At 38.4% G+C, this 24,034-nt stretch overlaps 1 protein-coding gene across 2 annotated transcripts; it reads left to right on the top strand.

Annotated features, from left to right (window-relative positions):
• Positions 1 to 476: 476 nt before the first annotated feature.
• Positions 477 to 23,894, top strand: LOC127653194 (cytochrome P450 2K1-like). 2 transcript variants are annotated; one of them, XM_052139785.1, is made up of 15 exons: positions 477 to 1,565; positions 1,646 to 1,808; positions 2,237 to 2,386; positions 2,472 to 2,632; positions 2,893 to 3,072; positions 6,660 to 6,673; positions 17,513 to 17,672; positions 17,755 to 17,917; positions 19,805 to 19,954; positions 20,040 to 20,200; positions 20,869 to 21,048; positions 22,860 to 23,001; positions 23,084 to 23,268; positions 23,355 to 23,496; positions 23,578 to 23,894. In XM_052139785.1, exons 1-15 carry the CDS (start codon positions 969 to 971, stop codon positions 23,763 to 23,765), a joined length of 2,736 nt encoding a protein of 911 aa, XP_051995745.1. In that variant the 5' UTR covers positions 477 to 968; the 3' UTR covers positions 23,766 to 23,894. The 2 variants fall into 2 exon arrangements, with proteins under 2 accessions (XP_051995745.1, XP_051995744.1); XM_052139784.1 differs by lacking the exons at positions 6,660 to 6,673; positions 17,513 to 17,672; positions 17,755 to 17,917; ... (5 more) ...; positions 23,355 to 23,496; positions 23,578 to 23,894 and adding exons at positions 3,681 to 3,822; positions 3,905 to 4,089; positions 4,176 to 4,317; positions 4,399 to 4,976 and having other exon boundaries at positions 1,103 to 1,565.
• Positions 23,895 to 24,034: the final 140 nt, after the last annotated feature.

Here is a 24,034-nt window from a genome sequence, read left to right on the forward strand (position 1 = left end):
ACTAGCAGACTACCCATATCTATCAATGGCAGAAATAGTAGTAGGGTAGTATGCCAATCTGAACTCTGACCTATAGTACTGAACTTTTGGGAAACAACATTCCGACTCCCATTTACTAGCACTGATTTGACTTATTCTGAGTAAGCATCTAAATAAAGGCAGGGAATTATTTGATGAGAAAAGTGCATAACAAAATGTGTATATCAAGGAACGTTTTGGTTATTGTAGATCAGTAGATGCTCCATTCTCCAATCCAATCTACGTAATTGGACTAAATTTGAAATACGGTAGATGCCATTGAGGAATTCAATACTTGCAGGACGTTTTGTCTGGTAGTTGGGAAGCAAAAATAACTCGGATTACAGTTAATTAAAATGCATTTTCTAATTGGTTAAAGTTTGTAATTCAGATTCCTTCCAGTCGTTTTATATGTGAATTTCAATGGCTGCCAATCATCCATCCTGCCGAATCAGGGTGAGACTTACAGAAGTGGTTATAGATCTGGTTTAGCAACTGAAAGGTTGTTGGCTTAAATCCCAGAAGAGGTGTTTGGAAAACTATTACTCATTCCCTGCACGTCCAAAGCAACACAGCTCAAAGCTGTGAGTCCTAACTGCATCAGTCAAGTCTAATAAGTCGAGTTAACTTTGGTTTAATTTACAGAGTACAGAGCGCTGGATCAGAGAGTTCAACCCAAGTGCAATACTTTTATCAGTCTCAATACTTATCCAAACACATAATGTAAATAGCCCAATAAAAGGTGACAGTAGGTAAGAGGTTGCTCTAATTTCAAGTTTGACAAAGGTTACAGTAGCTCTGTGTTACCAGAGTTCAAGCTTGAATGGTATGCACTGCTGTGTATTGTTAATTGCTGGTATTTAGAAAGTTAAGAACAGAGGATCTTAAAATATCTCCGCCCATGGCCCAAATAAATTTGTGTTTACTGGAGACACATATAAAACCATGCAATGTGCTGCATTTGTCATGACTCAACAATTGCAACACAGACGGATTATTATAGAAATCACAGTTATTCTTTTACAGATTATTTTTCACGGATGTTATTACGTCATATATTCAGGTCTCGGGACAATGTCCCTGATGAAATATGTCCAAAATCTATTTATGCTACAGATATGACATTGCAGATTGATGATATATTAAGAAAAGATCCGAAAGACGTTCAAAAGTCGTGCTTTTTGTTCAACAAACTTAAACTCCTCCCCCTTTCCACTCTTCTCATGGTTTATTTATTTGAAAGAAAACTCCACCCTGGACTCACACAAGGTCCATCTCTTACGCAACAACTAGCCTATAAAGGTCTGTACGCTGCAGACAAACATACAGTCTTTAACTGTACAATGGCTGTTTTTGAGGCACTTCTGCAGTTCCCCAGCATGGGAACATTACTGGGCGCTTTGCTTTTACTTCTGGTTGTATATCTGCTGTCATCAGGATCCAAACCTCAGAAAGAAGGTAAAGACCCACCAGGACCCAAACCACTACCACTGCTGGGAAACCTGCTGACGCTTGACCTCGAGAGACCCTTTGACACCCTTTGTGAGGTGAGAACTTCGCATTTAAAAACAATAATGATGACATTTTGATACTAGTTTGCAAATGTCTTACTCTGTTCCCCCGCCAGCTGTCTAAAACCTACGGAAACGTGTTCCAAGTGTTTTTGGGTCCCAAAAAAGTCGTGGTCTTAGCTGGGTACAAAACTGTTAAAGAAGCGCTTGTGAACTATGCGGATGAGTTTGGGGACCGAGAAATTGGACCTAATTTCAGAATACTAAATGATGAACATGGTAAGAACCCTGAATACATTTACTAATAATTACTTAATAAATCACCACGTATGTGTATTATGTGATAATAAAATGTTTTATGGGACCGACAGTCTCCTGCAGCCCCTAAAGCTCTACAGTTTGTTAAAAGGGTGGGATATTTGCCCTATTGATTGGGGATGGTTTGAGAAGTTCCCAGACCAGTCAAAATGTATTGACTTGCTACTTGAAAGGCTTGAAGCCTTAATATTTAAGTCAAAAGTTATATCAAATTTCTCAAATATATTTGCTTTGTTTAAAGCGTATCAGTGCACTAACATGGCATAATAACATAAGCATCTAAAGGATCATGTCTGTGTGAAATATGACTTATTAATGAATCATTAAATGAGTGCAGTTCTGCTGGGGTGTAGTCCAGAGTCATGATCACATGGTTCTGTTTTGATCAGGGATCATCTTCTCCAATGGAGAGAACTGGAAAGAGATGAGACGCTTTGCTCTCACTAACCTGCGAGACTTTGGGATGGGCAAGAGAGGAAGTGAAGAGAAAATCATAGAGGAAATTCAGTACCTGAAAGAAGAGTTTGAGAAGTTTGAAGGTACCACCTGCAGCAGACATCTGGACATCTGCAATTACGCTCGTTCTTTGAGAGATGCAGTTGATTTGTCTTTTACTCTTTACAGGGAAACCCTTTGACACAACACAGCCTGTGAACTACGCTGTATCAAACATCATCTCAGCTATTGTGTATGGCAGCAGATTTGAATACACTGATCCTCGATTCAAAGAAATGGTCGATAGGGCAAACGAGAACGTTCGGGTTGGTGGATCGGCTTCTATGATGGTATGCAAGATTTATATATTAACCAAACTTTTGCCAGCATGCCTCATCTCTGAGGGTCGTTGTATGAAATGTGGGCCTTTTGCCATTTAGAAAAAGTGACTATGAAATTACATTTCTGTAAGATTTTAAACATTCTCAGGCAAAGCGAAGAATGCTTTTGCTTATTTAAATGTACCACAAACACAAATACGGTTCTAGGCATCTCTGGATAAAAGTTCTCACTCAATCTTTTTCTCCTCTTTCAAAATGTGTCCTTGTAGCTTTACAGCATATTTCCATGGCTGGGCCCGTTCCTGAACAGCAAACGGATTATCGTAAGAAATATACTGAATAATAGAGCACAGATAAACAAGTTAATCAGTGGGCTACTGGAGACTCTGAATCCACAGGACCGCAGAGGGTTCATCGACTCCTTTCTCATCCGCAAACAGAGCGACGAGGTACGGAAATCATTGTGTTGCTCATTACTGGAAAAAATATAAATACAAGAGGAAGTAGATAACATTGCAATTGTTTGCGAACCACCCCCAAACAAGCACCACATACCACTCATTTCCAGTTTCATTTCAGTTTGTTTTCCTTTACACCAATGCTAGAATGTTAGTGCTTTGAATGTCGTGTGTAATAACTTGATATATGCATATGTCTAATTAAAAACAGACTTTTGCATTAAAATGTATATTCTCAGGATAAGATGAGTGAAAAGTTTAATAAAAATAAATGTGGAGACTTTTGAACACCACTTTACTAGAGGTAGATATATCGGCTTTACCGATTAATCGGTAAATTAACCGATTGATCGGTGCCGATAATTGATTTTTAGAAGGATTTTCAGCAAAAATCTATGCTAATTTGGCTGCAATAGAAAACTCTAGAGTACTCAAGCACCAGTCACAGAGGATCATGGAGAAATAAAAGTAAACGATTGTTCGAAAAGATTGTATCGGTAAAACCGATATATCCGTCTTACCTCTATTAGGTACAGCAATGTTTCTAATTATTATGATAATAAATATGCATATATATCTTGTGGATTTGTATTTGTCAGCAATCAGGCAAGACGGACTCATACTTCCATCAGGAGAATCTTATAATGACGGTGGTGAATCTCTTTGTTGCTGGGACGGACACCACAGGAACAACTCTGCGCTGGGGTCTGATGATTATGGCCAAATACCCTCATATACAGGGTAAAAACACAGTACTGTTTAGAGTTTGTCTCCATGCTTTAATGTTTTCTTCAGCTGAATTCACTGAAGTATTTGTGTGCAGATCGGGTTCAGGAGGAGATTGATAGGGTGATCGGTGGACGTCAACCAATGGTAGAAGACAGGAAGAAATTACCGTATACAGACGCTGTGATCCATGAAACCCAGAGACTGGCCAACATAGTACCAATGAACCTACCCCATACGACCAGCTGTGATGTTCACTTCAATGGATACTTCATCAAGAAGGTCAGTCAAAAAGAATACAAACTTGGACTGTAATTGAAGGATGAAATACACATTCATTTTAATTTGGTCTTCTTCTGTTTTTTAAGGGCACCTCTGTGTTTCCTCTGCTGACGTCTGTATTAAAGGATGAAAGTGAATGGGAGAAACCCCACAGCTTTTACCCAGAACACTTCCTTGATGACAAAGGCCAGTTTGTTAAGAAAGACGCTTTCATGCCCTTTTCTGCAGGTACAGTCGAATCTAAACACTACACATGTTTTAAAGAAATGATCATTTCAATAGAAATAACACATGTACGGTCTTTCTCAGGCCGCAGAGTGTGTGCCGGGGAGGGTTTGGCCAGGATGGAGCTCTTCCTGTTCTTTGCCTCCCTCCTTCAGCACTTCCGCTTCACTCCTCCACCTGGAGTGTCTGGAGATGAACTGGATCTCAGAGGAATTGTTGGAATCACATTGAATCCGTCCCCACACAATCTATGTGCTATCAAACGGTCCTGATGCAAGAAAATCCTTTGCTAATGAACTGAATGACACAGCATTATCAGCTGTTCATAACAAGGAACATAGTCTTGCAGAACATTATTTTCTACTTTTATGATATCTAGTTAATTTTGTACTCCGACACAATTCTGAATTGATTAAGATAAGATTTGATGCCACTAACCTCGTAAATGTAGGGTTAGGCCAAGCGATTAGGTCTTCTTCATAAGAAAACAGATGCAGGCAATCAGACTGGAGCTTGTGATTTTCACAAGTGCTTGGTTTTGAGTGCAATACTTATCAGATGTATAACGATGGACAAGGAACGCTTTGCTCAGCAATATTGTCAAGGATTGGTAATCCAGATCTGGTCCACTCTTATCCAGTCCTTTTTTGGGGGGTTATTAAAGTTTTGAATAACGCAATACTTGCATTGTGTTTTTTGTTTAGTTTTTTCTCCTAGGAGCAAAAATGAATCATATTAATATATTAAAATACAACAAATTATATTAACATATTAACCCTTTAAGCTCGGATGTGCCTGGCGACAATTATCAAAGTATTACAACCTACATTCTTGACCAACACAAAATAGGGATCGTTCGAAAGCTTAGACATTAGGCCACTTTACAATGCATGTAGGCATTATGGCCAAAACTGAACAAGTGCTTTAAAATTTGCGGACAAATCAGAAGTTCGATTTTATTAATTTATAAACAATTTTGAACTGAACATATTATTGTAATCAGTAAAAACATCAACAGCCCAATTGTTTCCTTACAGACGATAATAAATATACCCGAGTTATAGCTATGTATATGTCTTTAACATACATGTTACATGTAAACAGGTATTGCTAATTGGCCACGCTTTCGGATATAACTTCACAAAAAATAAACAGAACATATTAGAGGAGGTGATTATCTTTAAAACGAGCCCACACACAACGCAATCAGATGTAATGATCATTAGATAATCCACACGAAGCACAATGTGCACAGAGCACATAATGTGCTATCTGGCTAAAAACATGTTAGCTTTCCCGGATCAGATGACTTCATCTGAAATTATGTAGTATGTTGTCCAGTGTCATGGAATGCTAAACCAATCATATTATGATTCAGATCACTGCTACTAGAGGTGGAAAGTCATCCAAATATGGGCAGAGAGGATCGTTCACTGTAATTACATGTGGCCACCACTAGATGGCACCAACTGTTACTCATGCCTGCATGCTTTGGAGAGAGAGCATAACTAATCACTCAATATTTATTTCTTAAAATCAACCCTAAATTGAATTGGTAACCAATGCAAAGAAGCTAAACTGGAGTAATATGATTTGAAGATCAAGAGATTTAAAGTTGAAAATAGGACATTACAATAGCCAAGGCGAGATTAAATAAATGCATGTATAAGATTCTCTGTATCCCTAAAACTTAAGACATGTTTAGCCTTGGAAATGTTCCTTAACTGATAAAAGCAAGACTGAACAACTGCATGACGTGACATTCAAAATGACATTTTAATCAAAATAGTCGCCAGAATTTCTCATGAGCACGGATCAGGATCTGACTGTTAGACTCTTCACACAAAGTGATCACACGGCATTGGAAGATCTGGATTACAGCACACAAATAGCATTATAGATTATGTTTTGGATTGTTTTTGTGCTGCAACTCGGACATTGTGAAACTCCATATGTGTCACACAGCAAACAAAACAATAGACTGCTAAAGATGTTTAGCAGTGGCCAGTATGTTATCGTCTGTGCTGTGATATACTGGGGAGCAAACCAGCTTCACCAACCTGATGTACCTTAAAATAACCTTTAACGGTAGTCAATGCTGATTCTACTTCAAGAACGTATAATGTACCTGCACCAAAAGCTGTTGGGACGTCCCACCACAGTTATTGATGAAGCACTAAAGTCTTTCTTGTATTTTGATATACTGTATAACAGAGTACCCTTTTAAAAGGGCTCAAATGTAAACAACAAACATATAAAAGTTCAAGAGAGGTAAAAAAAAAGAATAAGAGAAATACTGCTAATGTGTGGCCTTTACTTTTGCAGAACATGGATTATAATACTAGACATCACCTGTTTCATCTTAAAGCCCCTCCAGCGACTCGGATACAAGGTCCACAAAAACAAATCAGTTGTGACCCGAATCAATTACTTGCTAAACACTTACTGGGGTTTTACTTGAAAACGTGTGTGCTAGATGTAATGATTAATGTGTGTGTTCGTGTATTTCATGTCTTTTATTTTGAAAGGTTTAGTTCCTGATCCCTGTTTCCCTCCATGTCAGGGAAACTTGTCAGCATCCCACAGTGCATCCTGGTGCCACCACTTCTCCAGGTCAATGGCACACATATGCACGGCTGTCCGTGTGATGTAAAAGGTCCAGTTCCGACTCTCGCATGCCCATTGTAGGTGCTTTTGACGGTAGACAGGGGTCATCATGGGCACTCTGACCGGTCTGCAGCTACTCAGCCCCATACGCATCAGGGTGCGATGCACTGTGTGTTGTGACACATTCCTCCAGTAACCATCATTACAATTTTCTATGACTTGTGCCACAGTAGACCTTCTGTCAGGTCAGACCAGACAGGGTAGCCTTTGTTGCCTCGTGCATCGATGAGCCTTGTTGTTTCCGAGAGTTCCAGTTCCCTAGGATCGGCCATATAATGCCACCTCACAAGCACCATCTCCTATCAGACATGTTTGCATTGGCTCCAGTGTGTTTACCTTCCCTTGTGGTGCTTCCAGAAGTGCATTGCGTCAGCAGTTGGAAGACCTGGGTTCTCATCCTATGTCGAAACAAGGAAGTGATCACTTTCACTTAATCACTGATGAGCACGATTTAGAGGATGCTTTTTCCCCTCTAATGTTACATTTTAACTTCACTCATGGTTGGGTTTAGGTTTGGGGTTTGAGTTGGGGGGGTTCAGTTCACAAAATATACATTCTTCTTCAATGTATTACAGCCTGTACAGCTGGAAAAAAAAACCTCACTTCACAAGTCTATTTTGGCGCCCCTACGTGAACATTTTGCCTGGAAAACGGAGATCACGTGTGCCCATAAGCCCAACAACACTCACTGCTTTGGCCACTGGGGGCAGTGTATCCAATTTAAATACGCACAGACTCGTTTTAGCAAAAGAAATGTCAACCTACTCTTTCCGATTTCACTGTGTGCAATGGCATTTAAGATTTCGAGAATAAAGTCAGAATTTTACAAAGGCTAAATGTTTTGAAAATAATCTTATAACATGCCTTTTATGAGATTAAAGTCATAAATCATATAATGCATGAATAAAGAAGAAAAAAAATCACAATATTAAACAGCATGTCATTAACACAACGATAGAACGGACGCTAATCCAGCAGCTTCATTAACACAAGAAATGGATATGGAGGATTTTGTTAAATCATACTTTAGGAAAGGATCTAGCAATAAAGAAATCCTTGGTTTTTGTACATCAGCACAGAGTCATTATTAGCATACAGACACTGCAGCGGTTATGTAGGAAATGACATTTATTCAGGGGAAAGAACCAGACAGACATTCAAGCTGGCACCCACAGGTTGAAAACGTTTTACTAATTCACTCTGAATTCATGCACAGAGAACTCTCAAAAACTTCCCAAAAATTCAGCTTGGATAACTTGACAATAGTGTCAATTAACTGTTATTTTGTTGCTGTTATACAGGCTATTGATAGTCTACTGAATGTTTGTTGAAACACTGTTTACTAGCTATAGCAATCCAGTTGATAAGTCGCTTATAGTCAGTTAAATATCTACTTGGGACCATCCAAATAAAGTGTTATTTAATAATATAATTACAATGATTTTCTACTTTCAATGAGTAATGTTTTTAAACTAACATCAGTCCTGATCATAACTAACAAATATTCACAAATTTTCAGGATTTTAACCCTTTAAATGCCAGACTGTTTATATAATGCCACTGTTGTTTTTTATGAGAGAAAAAATATATATATATATATTCCAAATACTAAATGCTCAGGGAAATATTTTTTTGGATGATCAAAGTCTGAGATACATCAATAGTTATCAACATTGATTGCGATGCATCATTATTTTTTTGTGCTCTGTCAGATAAGAAAAATATATATACTCAGGACCTTAAAAATATCCACGTCAAAAAACTGCCATGAAAATGTTATATATTAATATTATTTTTCAGCTTTCACTGGCATTTAACCAGAGATTTTTTAACCAACATCAGTCCTGATCATAACTACCAAATGATTCATTCATTTTCAGGATTTTAACCCTTTAAAAGCCATGTTAATTTACATAATGCTACTGTTCTTATTTATACACACACAAATTGCTCAATACACACATACAAAACACACTCTGACATGCATACCAACAAACAAACACAATTTTAGCTGCATTATTTATTCAATTGACCTGCAGTGCTCTATAATACAGCAAACAGAAAATAGGGGAAAAAAACATGAGATAAATGGTGCCATCTGGTGGAACATTATAAATTAAATATTGGTTGACATTTTGCAAATTTTTGTTTATGAATGTAATATTTACCATGTAAAATATGAAAATTAACAACATACTCTTTCATCTTATCCTTATTTGTATCAGAGCATATGACAACTTCAAGAGTGAGCTGGTAAATCATTTTCAGATGAGCTGACCTTGGCCCAAAATGGTGAAGATACACAACAATTATTAAATAAACGAACCAGGTTTTCCTTGTTAATGCCACAAAGATTGCACTTGCTGTCAATGTCCAAACATTTAGATAAAATAGCATTACAGGCATAGATCTTATGTAGAATTTTAAAATGCACTTTTTTCACCTGATTGGAAATACAAAATTTGCAAGGAGTTTGACAAGCTTTTTTCCAATTAATATGAGAGATCTGGTTATTCCAGAAGAATTTCCCTATAGGGGAAATCCTGTTTTGATTGCAAAAGGAACCTAATATGTTTGTTATTGTTGGGAGAACAAAATAAATTAAAACTGTCCACATACATCTCTGGCATTATCCTTTCACTACTTTCAAACAACAGATGACTTTTTATTAATTGTATAAGGCCCTTAGAGATGGTATTAACCACCAATAAGAATTATTTATGGGAAACAGGGAAATTGTGAAACTACATAAACCTCTCATAGGACATCATATTTCCTTCTTTATCAAAAAGATCCATAACAAAATGAACATCCCTTTCAAACCATTTATTAAGGAATATAGATTTGTTTCTAGAGCTAATCTAATAATTATTCCAAAGAAGCATTTTATGTGGGGAGAAATTGTGAAGGAAGCATATTTTCCAGGACAATAAAGCTTGCAGGTGGAATTTGTATAATTTAATAGGCAATTGCTCATGACAGAAATTGCATCTTAAAAGAAAAGGAAGACCTCCAAGTTTCTTAAAAAGGTAATGTGGGACAAAGTACCATAAAGAGTGTTCATCACACATAGATTTAGCCAATTCAGTTTAAAAGTGTTATTAACATGAAACAAATCTAACATTTCTAGACCACCTGCTTCTCTTTTGCCAGACCAAATGTCCATCCATCCATCCATCTTCAACCGCTTATCCGAAGTCGGGTTGCGGGGACAGCTGCTCCAGCACGGGGCCCCAAACTTCCCTATCCCGAGCCACATTAACCAGCTCTGACTGGGGGACCCCGAGGCGTTCCCAGGCCAGTTTGGAGATGTAATCTCTCCACCTAATCCTGGGTCTTCCCCGAGGCCTCCTCCCAGCTGGACGTGCCTGAAACACCTCCCTAGGGAGGCGGCCAGGGGGCATCCTTACCAGATGCCCAAACCACCTCAACTGACTCCTTTCGACGCAAAGGAGCAGCAGCTCTACTCCGAGCTCCTCACGGATGACTGAGCTCCTCACCCTATCTCTAAGGGAGAAGCCCGCCACCCTCCTGAGGAAACCCATTTTGGCCGCTTGTACTCGCGACCTAGTTCTTTCGGTCATGACCCAGCCTTCATGACCATTGGTGAGGGTAGGAACAAAAATTGACCGGTAGATCAAGAGATTTGCCTTCCGGATCAGCTCTCTATTCGTGCCAACGGTGCGATAGAGCGAGTGCAATACCGCCCCCGCTGCCCCGATTCTCCGGCCAACCTCCCGCTCCATTGTCCCCTCACTCGTGAACAAGACCCCGAGGTACTTGAACTCCTTCACTTGGGGCAATACCTCCTTCCCTACCTGTCTTTTTTTTATTTATTTATAGGGTTTATTCTTCAAAATAAAATCTGAAAAGGATTTGTTCATTTCTTTGGCAGTAGTGTCACTGACAAACAGGGCTAAAGCTGGATAAACAAATCTAGAGAGGCCTTCCGCTTTGGATATTAACACTCTGCCAAAGACAGAAAGGTCTCTCTGAAGCCAGTTATTAAACATATGTTTTGTTTCCTCTATTTTGGGTATATAATGTAATTGTTGGTAAAAGAAAAAACAATACCAAGGTATTTTACAGATTCTTTAACCGGTATGTTTTCAACTAAAGCCTCCTTATGGTGCGATTACATACAAAGTCAATGCAAAGATGCACATAGACGCAAATAGACACAAATTCGCACCGGGCGGGACGAATGAAGCAAATGGCGTGACTTCAACACTTCGTGAAAAGCTGGTGAAATTTTTCAACTCGAGCGAAAAATCCGCATGATACGTTGTTGCGAAAGTCTATCAGCATTGAGATTGTCCGGATGTCACTGATGTACTGACGTAGTGGCAGAAGAAATCTGGAAAAATGGATGAAAAAATACTGTGTGGCCACCCAGAATTGTATGACACAACGTCATACATGTACAGAGACCGGACGAAAAAAAGACATCGCTTGGAGAAAAGTGATGCGAGTAGCGAGTAAGTTCTGAAAATATGGGCTATTGGATGTAATTTACTATGAACCAAGTCGTAGAAGCCCCTCCTCTTGTCCTTTTCCGGAAGAGAAGGGGGAATACTCGCGGGTTCGCGTTACTCACACAAACGCGAGTTTAAACACACATTTATAATTCAGCGGTCAAACTCACGTGAGCAATGCAAGGCGAAACATTTCTTCATGTTGTATGTGAATGCACCATTAGCCTCATGAACGTTCAAGATTTCGCATTTGTTAAGATTTAATTTCAAGCCTGAAGAATCAGAAAAGGTATACATTTAATTAAGAGCTATCATCAGCCAATTGAGACATTTTGAATTCCCTATCAAATATTTTTAAACCCAAAATGTTTTGGTCAGATAATACATGATACGTTGAAGAGAGTTCAGCTACTAGTAAAAACAAAAAAGGTGAGATGGGGGATCCCTGACGTATGCCACGATGGATATCAAATCTATTAGAAGTTTCCATATTTATAATGATCAAGCTATTTATATCCTTATAGAACATGCTAACTACATCAATAAAACGATGCCCAAAGCCAAACGTTTCCAAAGAGTGAAGAATTGTGTTCGATTGTATCAAAGGCCTTACAGAAATCAAGAAATAAAATAACAGCCCCAGGCTCAGTCTGGTCAGAAAAGAGATCTGGCAAACATTGGCATTAATATGTCTTTGTTCCAAGGAACTTGTTTGTGATTCATGGATAATTTGATTTAAACCAGATTTCAATCTTTTGGCATATACTAGAGAAATAAGTTTGTAATCAGTGTTTAGAAGCATAATAGGTCTCCAATTATCAATTACAAGAGGCTCTTTCTCTGGCTTAGGTATTAGCGAATTACTCATTGCTTCATGGTTGAAATCATCTCCTTTCTCCTTCTGTCACTCACTCGACCTTGTGTCAAATGAAGTGGCACAAGGGGTCTTCCTGGGATGCCAAACGTAACTCTGAACCTGAGAAAAGGCCAATGTCAAGTTGGCAGACAGAATTTGCATGCCCCGCCCCGGACATGGCTATAAAGGGAAGCGGGACAACCAGTCAGAATTTTTCTTCGGAGCAGAACGGTTGTGCAACAGCAAGCTGAGTTCACCACTGTTTCAGCACAGCTGTTGGATCTATGGCGCGTTTCCAGCTGGCGTTTTCTCTCTCTCTGCACTCTGTGCAGTCTACGCCCCTGGGTGCTTTGACAGAGCTTTCATCGCCTGAAAGAGTGTTTCTCCTCTTAAAAAGAGTTTATTTCCTCTTTCCAACAAAAACATTGCTGAAGGGGGCCTGAGTAGCTCAGCGAGTATTGACGCTGACTACCACCACTGGAGCCACGAGTTTGAATCCAGGGTGTGCTGAGTGACTCCAGCCAGGTCTCCTAAGCAACCAAATTGGCCCTGTTGCTATAGGGAGGTTAGAGTCACATGGGGTAACCTCCTCGTGGTGGTGATTAGTGGTTCTTGCTCTCAATGGGGCGTGTGGTAAGTTGTGCGTGCATCGCTGAGAGCAGCATGAGCCACCACATGCTAGGAGTCTACGTGTTGTCATGCACAATGAGTCACGTGATAAGAGGCGCAGATGGACGGCCTCAGAATCGGAGGCAACTGAGACTTGTCCTCCGCCACCCGGATTGAGGTGAGTAACCATACCACAATGATGACATACTTAGTAGTGGGAATTGGGCATTCCAAATTGGGAGAAAAGTGGATAAATAAACATTGCAGCGCACCTGAAGTTTGCCAAAGACCGCCTTGACACTGAACAACACTACTGGAAAATGTTTTCTGGACTGATGAAACTAAGGTCGAATCGTTTGGTAAGAACATGCAACACTACGTAAGGCGTAAAAAGGGCATTACTATTTGATGAATTACTTCCATCATGATCAAGAACCCTTTCAATTGTTCCAGACTGAAAACGTTTTTTTTTAAATGGCTGACAACTGGTTTTAATGTTATTTTTTTATGAAGCCAAAGACAAAAATATTTTCACAGTACATTTTCTGCATAAATTAAGGCTTCTCTCTTTTTAGGCATGTGCATTGATTCTGAAGGAAGCCGCTGCATCAAGATATTTATTTTGCCTAATTGCTCTTTATGGATGCATCCTTCCGATCCGATCAGCAATACAGACAACAGAAATATACTTTTGCCTTAATAAGCTTTTCCACTATTGCAAGGATTAAACTGATCAGTGTTGTCAATTCTGCCTATTATAAGCATTTGACTTGGCTTCTTTTTCCAGAGCATGTCACTTGTTTCTCTTGTAAGATCTGGCACAGAGTCATTTTAAAATTAACATTATCAGATGGTCTATTTTTAATTTTTTTTAGTTCTACTGAGCTTCAGCCGGTACACAGCCACCCTGACATTATCCTGTGGGATATTTTGATAAACTTTTGTAAGGGGGTCCACCTATTGGTCCAATGGCGGCTTCCAACAGCGTGGATGAAGGTCTCCTGCGTGTTCTGTCTTATCGTGCGCGTTCAGTTTAAGTTATTTAATTCCAATTACATGACTATATTGTTTATTTTATCTGACTCCAATTATAAAAGTTTCTTAGTTATTATTATTACCGTAATTTTCGGACTATAAGCAGCAACTTTTTTCCCACGCTTTGAACCTCGCGGCTTAAACAACAACGCGGCTAATATATGGATTTTTCCCGCTTTCAAATTTTATTAAAAAAAAAAACAAAAAAACATTCTGTGATGTGCTCAGTTTTTTAGTGGCATGAAGCTTTCATTAGACCAATGAAATTGCAACTTTCAAACAACTTTTTTGTTTACTGTTTAGATTAAATCGAGCGCGCTCAAACTTCCCATCATTCTGATTACAGTAGTCATTTTGTCACCCTCAAGACACGGAGAAATGCATATGATGCAGCTTTCAAGTTGAAGGCGATTGATCTGGCTGTTGGAAAAGGAAATGGAGCTGCTGCACGGGAGACGTTGGACACAGCAGCGTGATGAATTGACTCAGTGCAAAAAGACAACTAAAGCTGAGGCTATTCAACTCCGACACCAGAGGAGATGACTTCAGTGGTTTCATGTGCACAGGAGGAAGATAGTGACCAATGACTTTCTTGCTAGGCTACAGTTTACTGCTAATTTTTTATTTTTTGTTACAAGCCGTGTGTGGCAGCGGGGGCCCGTCCGGGAGAGAAAAGCGGTAAGGTGCTTACACCTGAGCTAATGTCTAACACCTGTGTCTAATTTCAGTAAGCATGGGGAGAGCGACATAAAAAGGCAGCAGAGAGAGAGGAGAGAGAGAGAGAGAGAGAGTGAGTGGGTGACAGACAGACACACGTCAGTCTAGTGTTGGCGCATAGAAGACCAAGAATTGAGAAACTTTATAAAATTGATTGTAAACATTGCTGTGGCCATTAAAAGCCTTACCTGGAACGTCAAGTGCCCTGCTTCACGTGTCCTTCTTGGGAAAACTGTCACACTGGCACCAGCATGACAGTTTTCAGCACTTGATGTAAGCGTCCTTACCGCTTTTCTCTCCCGGACGGGCGCTTGACCACGCCCCCGCTGCCACACCGTGTTTCGTAAAATCCTATTTATTTTTGTTACAAGCCGTGTTTCGTTAAAGTCTGTGTAAAGTTCATTTGTTTCAATGTACCGGTAGGCACCTGCGGCTTATGGACAGGTGCGGCTTATTAATGTTCAAAATAATAATTTTTTTTAAATTCAGTGGGTGCGGCTTATATTCAGGTGCGCTCAATAGTCCGGAAATTACGGTACATTTGATTTAACATTTAATCATCGTATTTAAATCTATTTTATATTCTAATCGTTCAATCGGATTCCTGTCGCTTAGAGTCTCGCGCCAGCCGTGTAACGCGGATCTCACAGTCACAAATACGCCAGTTTTGGTCATTAAAACAGTAATTGACTAAATTCTAATTAGATGGCTGCTCCTGCTTGCCCTTTTATCCACAAGTATTTTGTTTAGTCCCCTTAGATAGTAAACACTTAATTAGAGTAACATTTCTACCCAGAAGTCATGACCACTAAATGTACAAAGATAGACCAACATACCCAAGTTAAAATAGCTTTATATGATCATGCCATAGTTTCCTATGTACACTTAGCTAGAAAATATTACAATAACCAGAGGTTTAGACTTCACCCAATTTAGGCTTGGTCGACACTAAACGGAAATTCCCAATCGAGCCTGTACACTCTTAAGTACACTAGAAATAATGCCTATTAGTTAGTGGGAGCTCTAAAGTCTCAGTCGGTGCGCCCCATGCTCCACTCAGGACCGAGCTTTAGTCCGCTACTAACCTGGTCGGGGATTTGCGGAAACATGGACTTAACGTAATCTACTGAAGACAATAGTTTCAGAGTAAATCAGAATGAATTCAAATGTAACAATTTATTTACCAGGTGACATAATCAATTCATCAATCCAATTAGACAATAATAAGTCAAATTTAGACTTTTCAGAACATAAGAAATTTGAATTGCAAAGACCTGATATAAACTACACACAGTAAATAAATACTGTGTGGGAACGTCTGACTACAGAGAACCCTGAGTAATGTGTCACATTTCCGTAAATACCCAAACCATGAACAAGGGAATTTTGGGAGTGGTTAGGTTTGGAAGTCCTGGGGACATACCTCATTAACATACAGGCAGGGATGGGGACAGACCTCCAGAATTACAAAGCATTTGGCAAAGACCTTTGAAACTTGTGATTGATTAGGTCCTTTGATGTTTACAAAGAATATACCTAATCTGCATACAGCATGTGGTCCCTGTGGGAGATTTGGGAGGGACATGTCTCTAATAGAGTGCATGAATCTGTTAAGTTCTAAAATCTTAATGGAGATTTGTTTAATCTGAAAAGGTAATGAGACCACCTTACCAGTCACACTGCGACCTCTTGAATGATATCAAACATGTATGAACAGAAAACCTCTTATATTACAGAAAAGGATGTCATTCTAAAGTGCCCTTAGGTGAGATAGAGGTCATAAATGGGATTTGCGTTGTATGGTCCTTAGCAAGTAGGGAGTGTTATCTTGGGTGGAGATGTTCCTCTGTGTGAGAGTTTTATGACGTTGGTTCTCGCAGAGTTCTTTGACTTTTACGGCCTCTTGATGTCAGCCTTACACTTTAATAACTGAAGTAAAACTGAATACATTTTTACCTCAATGTTGGCAAGCGGTCCATGCACCCAAGCAACAAAGCAACCCCAAATCATGATGCTCTCTTCACCGTACCTCACCGTTGGGATGATGTTGTCATGTTGGTATCTGACATTTAAATTAGTTAGACATGGGACTCTTTAACGTTGAAAGACTGGGGTTAACGTACACCTTTAATTATGGGTAACTTTACATGAATGTTCCATTTGTTAAGGGTTTTTAAAGGGGTTCATTAATAACTAATAGCTATTCAACAAATGCATTATAGATTATTTATATGCCGTTATAACAACATGAATAAAAAGGGTGACCTTTATGCCAAATAGTGAGCAAATTTAAGCTCACATTTTATAAATGCTTAATAAAGTTAGTAATTAATGCTTATTTTATTTCAAAATCATTAAATGTCATAATTCATGATTTATGTCATGATGCAGCAAAATACTATAATGAATAATGATGTATTTCTGCGAGTGATGACATCATTTTCCATATAAAGAATTTACATTTTTACTAGTCTAAATGTAATTAGTGATTTTAAAATATAATTGCATTTTCACTAGTGAAAATGTAATGAAAGTTGATATCTATCATTCAAAACATGCAAATGAATAAATGTCAAATGCGTTTGCCATATTTCGTGCTACATAAAACCCATAAAAACTATACTAACACTTACTTGGCTAGCCAGCAAAACTGGCTTCATTGCACAGGTCCCTGCCGTCCTCTCTCCTCATGGTTTATTTGTTTTGAAGGAAAACTCCTCCCATGAGGTCTCTCCCTCATGTAACTACAAGCCTATAAAGGTTTGCATGCTGCAAACAAACATGCAGATTGTACAATGGCTGTTGTTGAGGCTCTGCTGCATTTTCCCAGCACGGGAACATTACTGGGCGCTTTTCTTTTGCTTCTGGTTGTATATCTGCTGTCATCAGGGTCCAAACCTCAGAAAGAAGGTAAAGACCCACCAGGACCCAAACCACTACCACTGCTGGGAAACCTGCTGACGCTTGACCTCGAGAGACCCTTTGACACCCTTTGTGAGGTGAGAAATTGACAAACATATTAATAAACAATATTTATAACATTTGTTGTCATTTGCAAATGTCTTGTTCTGTTTCCTCCAGCTGTCCAAAACCCACGGAAATGTGTTCCAAGTGTTTTTTGGTCCAAAAAAAGTTGTGATCTTAGCTGGGTACAAAACAGTTAAAGAAGCACTTGTGAACTATGCAGATGAGTTTGGGGACCGAGACATTACACCTGGTTTCAGAATACTTAACGACGAACATGGTAAGAACACTGCATTCTGTGTTTACATTTTACTGTAATTCACCACTTATGTGTATTAAGTGATAACTAGAAATGTAAAGTTTGTAGACATAAACTTTGAGTTTGGTATGAAAAAGCCTAGTCTGAAAGTTTAAGATAGATAGATAGATAGATAGATAGATAGATAGATAGATAGATAGATAGATAGATAGATAGATAGATACATACATAGATAGATAGAATGTGTTAGCACTTAGCTAGGCAATGATAGCATATTTTAGCACTTTGCTAGGCATTGTTAACGTATTGCTTGCATGTTGGTAGCATGTATTAACTTAGCTAAGAATTGCTAGCACGTTTTAACACTTAGCTGGACATTGCTAGCATGTTTTAACATGTTGCTTGCATATTTTAGCAATAAGCTTGGCACTGCTAGGATGTTTTTGCATGTTGCTAATATGTCTTAACATTTAGCTACAACATTGCTAATATGATTTAACATGTTGCTAGCATGTTTAGCACTTAGCTAGGCATTGTTAGCATGTCTTAACATATTGTTAACATGTTGATGGAACTTAGCTGGACATTGCTTGCATGTTTGAACAGGATGCTAACATGTTTAACTCTTAGCTAGGCATTGCTATCATGTTTAAAAATATGCTAGCATGTTGGTACCACTTGCACTGTTATGATGTTACAGCATTTAGCTTCCATATTGTTAGCGTGTTTTATCAATTATCTAGGCATTGCTAGTATGTTTTAGTATGTTGCTAACATGATGTTAACATATTTTTGCACTTAGCTAGGCATTGCTAGCATGTTTTAACATGTTACTAGCAAGTTTCTAGTATGTTTTACGTGTAGCTAGCATGTTGCTAGTGTGTTAAACATGTAGCTAGGTGTTGCCAATATGTCTATCATAGATTTGGTGCATGTAGCTTGAAAACCTTTGTAGTAAGTATAGTCAGAAATTTTTGAATGGGAGTCAATGGGAAATCAAGCCTGTATGGAAGTCCGCAATGGGAATACCGTAATTCCGATCAGTTATAAAAGATACAGCAGGAGTCCCCCTTACTATAGCTGTGATAACAAAGAAAAGAAAATTACACATTGCTTTCTGATTGCCTTTATAAATGCTGAAAATTGTCCAATACTAACATACGTTGACTACACACGTCATTTTACAGTAAAAGGTTCAAGGGAAACTTGTCTGTAAATTCCACTGATAATATCCAGGGGGGCACCACACAATGGCATTTATTTAATTGTCTTAGGTCAGTTTTTATTTCAATGGATATTAAAGTTTTTCAGGATAATTAATCAGGTGTAAATTATTGTTTAAAGGTCCGGACTGCTACCGAAGCAGAGCATAAAAAAACAGTGGTCTAAACAATTAATAATTCCTTACCTGTCCTACAAAATAGTTGCAACATCGGCATTCCTAAATCTTTGCCGGTCTTTCTATCTTCTTTCTTCAGACCTCTTGTCTTCTTCGGCAGTACAGCTACTGAATCTCCCATTGTCTCCTCTGCTAAAGCAAGATTATAAATATGTTCCATTGATTTCTTTTCACTATAAGCATAGCCAAGCATATCTACATAGGCTGCAGCTAATGAGCGCGAGGTCCGCTAATTGGTGACTACTGAAATATAGCAACTCAAGTCAGACCAGCCAGAAGGTGTGTGCCGATTTTGGTGGCTGAAGCTTGAAAGCTCTAGGAGGAGTAGCAATCCATTGTTGTAGTCTTCTGCAGCCCATAAAACTCTATATACTCTCTATATTTGCCCCATTGATCAATCAAAATGTATTAACTTGTAGAGTTCTCTGCATCTTGAATGGCTTGAAACCTTAATATTTAAGCTTAAGCTATATTTTAGTTCATATCATTCATGGTTCTGTTTTGATCAGGGATCATCTTCTCCAATGGAGAGAACTGGAAAGAGATGAGACGCTTTGCTCTCACTAACCTGCGAGACTTTGGGATGGGCAAGAGAGGAAGTGAAGAGAAAATCATAGAGGAAATTCAGTACCTGAAAGAAGAGTTTGAGAAGTTTGAAGGTACCACCTGCAGCAGACATCTGGACATCTGCAATTACGCTCGTTCTTTGAGAGATGCAGTTGATTTGTCTTTTACTCTTTACAGGGAAACCCTTTGACACAACACAGCCTGTGAACTACGCTGTATCAAACATCATCTCAGCTATTGTGTATGGCAGCAGATTTGAATACACTGATTCACAATTCAAAGAAATGGTCGATAGGGCAAACGAGAACGTTCGGGTTGCTGGATCGGCTTCTATGATGGTATGCAAGATTTACATTCACCGAGCACTTAAATAGGAAGACATGTAAACACAGTGTGCATGATTCATTGCTGCACTTTATCTTCCTTGGCTTGGGGAAGAATTTCACCATGGCATCATGATATGGAAATTTTGACACTGTAAGATTTTTTGAAATACTGTCAGACAAAGAATGCATTTGTTAAATGAACTGCATTGTGCAAATATATAATAAATATATGTAGGAATAAAATAATGCATTCTGAAAGATAACAGGGAAGACAAGTTCTTTTATTACTACGCTTGTGCAAATGTGCTCACCGAAAGGGGAATTTCAAGGAATAGTTCAAATAAAATCGGAACACAAACGAAGACATTGTGATAAAGAGATTAGGTGTTTTTGTCCATACAATGCAAGTCAGTGGGGTCCAACATTGCATAAAGGTAATCCATTCCATTCAAATGGTTTAAGCCATGTCTCGATTACACTTCTTCATGCTTGACACATGCACTGAGCGCTGTACACATGTGCTGTTCACACACTCTGCGTGTACTTTATTTTTATATAAGATAAAATTGTGATAAAAATAGGAAATAGTCATTTACATGTAACACAAATATTTTAAAGGCATCTCTGGATAAAAGCTCACATTTAACCTTTTTCTCCTGTTTCAAAATGTGTCCTTGTAGCTTTACAGCATATTTCCATGGTTGGGCCCGTTCCTGAACAGCAAACGGATTATCGTAAGAAATATACTGAATAATAGAGCACAGATAAACAAGTTAATCAGTGGGCTACTGGAGACTCTGAATCCACAGGACCGCAGAGGGCTCATCGACTCCTTTCTCATCCGCAAACAGAGCGACGAGGTATGGAAATCATTGTGTTCAAAAAAGATAAAGATAGTTCCAAAAAGATAACCGATAGTTCCAAAAAAGATAACCGTTAGTTCCAAAAAGATAAATAATAGTTCCAAAAAAAGATAACCGTTAGTTCCAAAAAGATAACCGATAGTTCCAAAAAAGATAACCGTTAGTTCCAAAAAGATAACCGATAGTTCCAAAAAAGATAACCGATAGTTCAAAAAAGATAACTGATAGTTAAAAAAATAAATAACCAATAGTTCCAAAAAAAGATAAAGATAGTTCCAAAAAAGATAACCGTTAGTTCCAAAAAGATAACCGATAGTTCCAAAAAAGATAACCGTTAGTTCCAAAAAGATAAATAATAGTTCCAAAAAAAGATAACCGATAGTTCCAAAAAAGATAACCGTTAGTTCCAAAAAGATAAATAATAGTTCCAAAAAAGGATAACCGATTAGTTCCAAAAAGATAACCAATAGTTTAAAAAAGATACCCGATATTTCCCCAAAAAAAGATAACGATAGTTCCAAAAAGATAACTGATGTTTCCAAAAAAAGATAACCATTAGTTCCAAAAAGATAAATAATAGATCCAAAAAAATATAACCATTAGTTCCAAAAAGATAACCGATAGTTCCAAAAAAAGATAACCGTTATTTCCAAAAAGATAACCGATAGTTCCAAAAAGATAACCGATATTTCCCCCCAAAAAAGATACCGATAGTTCCAAAAAAAGATAATCGATAGTTCCAAAAAAAAGATAGCCGATAGTTCCAAAAAAGATAACCGTTAGTTCCAAAATGATAACCGATCGTTCCAAAAAGATAACCGATAGTTCCAAATAGATAACCAATATTTCCAACAACAAAAAAAGACAACCGATAGTTTAAAAAACAAAATACCCGATAGTTACAAAAAAAGATAACCGATATTTCCCCCCAAAAAGATACCGATAGTTCAAAAAAGACATCCGATGTTTCCAAAAAAAGATAACCAATAGTTCCAAAAAGATACCCGATAGTTCCAAAAAAGATAACCGATAGTTCCAAAACTATCAGCACCAATTAATCAGTAAAACAAATATATTGGTCTACCTCTAGTAGCTACAACAATGTACAGTAACATACATAGGATAATGTGTGAATGCTCAGCTTGAACAGCTATATAGTAATACGTGTAAAACAGAACAATGTAAGACAATACATCATACAATACAGTACCAAAAAATTGACACTATACAATAAAGTGCAAGATACAATGTCAAACGATGTACAATACACAAAAATAGTAAAAGAATTGAGATTCATTTACAATATATCGTCAATATATGCAAGGCTGGACTGGGAAAAGACTGCGTCAATTTGTGGTTCATTCTGCATTATGCGGTGGCTCATTTTAGCTTATCGCGGCCCATTTGGCATGTTTCACGGCCAACACACCAGCCAGCTCAGTTCTCCTGATGGCCAGTCCAGCCCTGTATATATGGTAATACTCTTACAATATTTCTATATGTGCTGTGACACAATGCACATAATCTACACCAATGATTGAATTGATCCATCATTGATTAAAATACATTATATATGCTCTACTAAACCCAAAGTAAAAGTAGCAAGATTTAAGATTTATTAAAGCTGGTGGTGTAGTTGAAATAGCAGGTTTAACTTTATATTTCCACCTGTATATAAAAAAGGTTTAAGATCCATTAAAAGCTAATGTCTACAGTTTTTTGTGTTGTAGAACACATGTTCTCAGACAACTCTTTTACTAATTATTATGATAGTAAATATGAATATCTTGTGGATTTGTATTTGTCAGCAATCAGGCAAGACGGACTCATACTTCCATCAGGAGAATCTTATAATGACGGTGGTGAATCTCTTTGTTGCTGGGACGGACACCACAGGAACAACTCTGCGCTGGGGTCTGATGATTATGGCCAAATACCCTCATATACAGGGTAAAAACACAGTACTGTTTAGAGTTTGTCTCCATGCTTTAATGTTTTCTTCAGCTGAATTCACTGAAGTATTTGTGTGCAGATCGGGTTCAGGAGGAGATTGATAGGGTGATCGGTGGACGTCAACCAATGGTAGAAGACAGGAAGAAATTACCGTATACAGACGCTGTGATCCATGAAACCCAGAGACTGGCCAACATAGTACCAATGAACCTACCCCATACGACCAGCTGTGATGTTCACTTCAATGGATACTTCATCAAGAAGGTCAGTCAAAAAGAATACAAACTTGGACTGTAATTGAAGGATGAAATACACATTCATTTTAATTTGGCCTTCTTCTGTTTTTTAAGGGCACCTCTGTCTTTCCTCTGCTGACGTCTGTATTAAAGGATGAAAGTGAATGGGAGAAACCCCACAGCTTTTACCCAGAACACTTCCTTGATGACAAAGGCCAGTTTGTTAAGAAAGACGCTTTCATGCCCTTTTCTGCAGGTACAGTCGAATCTAAACACTACACATGCTTTAAAGAAATGATCATTTCAATAGAAATAACACATGTACGGTCTTTCTCAGGACGCAGAGTGTGTGCCGGGGAGGGTTTGGCCAGGATGGAGCTCTTCCTGTTCTTCGCCTCCCTCCTTCAGCACTTCCGCTTCACTCCTCCACCTGGAGTGTCTGGAGATGAACTGGATCTCAGAGGAATTGTTGGAATCACATTGAATCCGTCCCCACACAAACTATGTGCTATCAAACGGTCCTGATGCAAGAAAATATCATCAATCCTTAGAAGAGTTACACTGAATTACACAGCATTATCAGCTATTCCTAATAAGACACATAGTCATGCAGAACAGCTGGCTCTAGTTTTCTAGTATCTAGTTTATTTGCTACTAAGTGCTTCAAACTAAATTCAGGATATAAGAAAAGATTTGATGCCACTAACGTTGCAAACTTTGGCAACGGCCAGTGATTGGTTCTTCCTCAAAAGAAAACTGTGAACAGACTGTGAATGACTATCAGGAATGTTTGG

The sequence above is a fragment of the Xyrauchen texanus genome, chromosome 12 (assembly GCF_025860055.1).
Source record: "Xyrauchen texanus isolate HMW12.3.18 chromosome 12, RBS_HiC_50CHRs, whole genome shotgun sequence".
In the NCBI taxonomy this organism is placed as follows: domain Eukaryota; kingdom Metazoa; phylum Chordata; class Actinopteri; order Cypriniformes; family Catostomidae; genus Xyrauchen; species Xyrauchen texanus.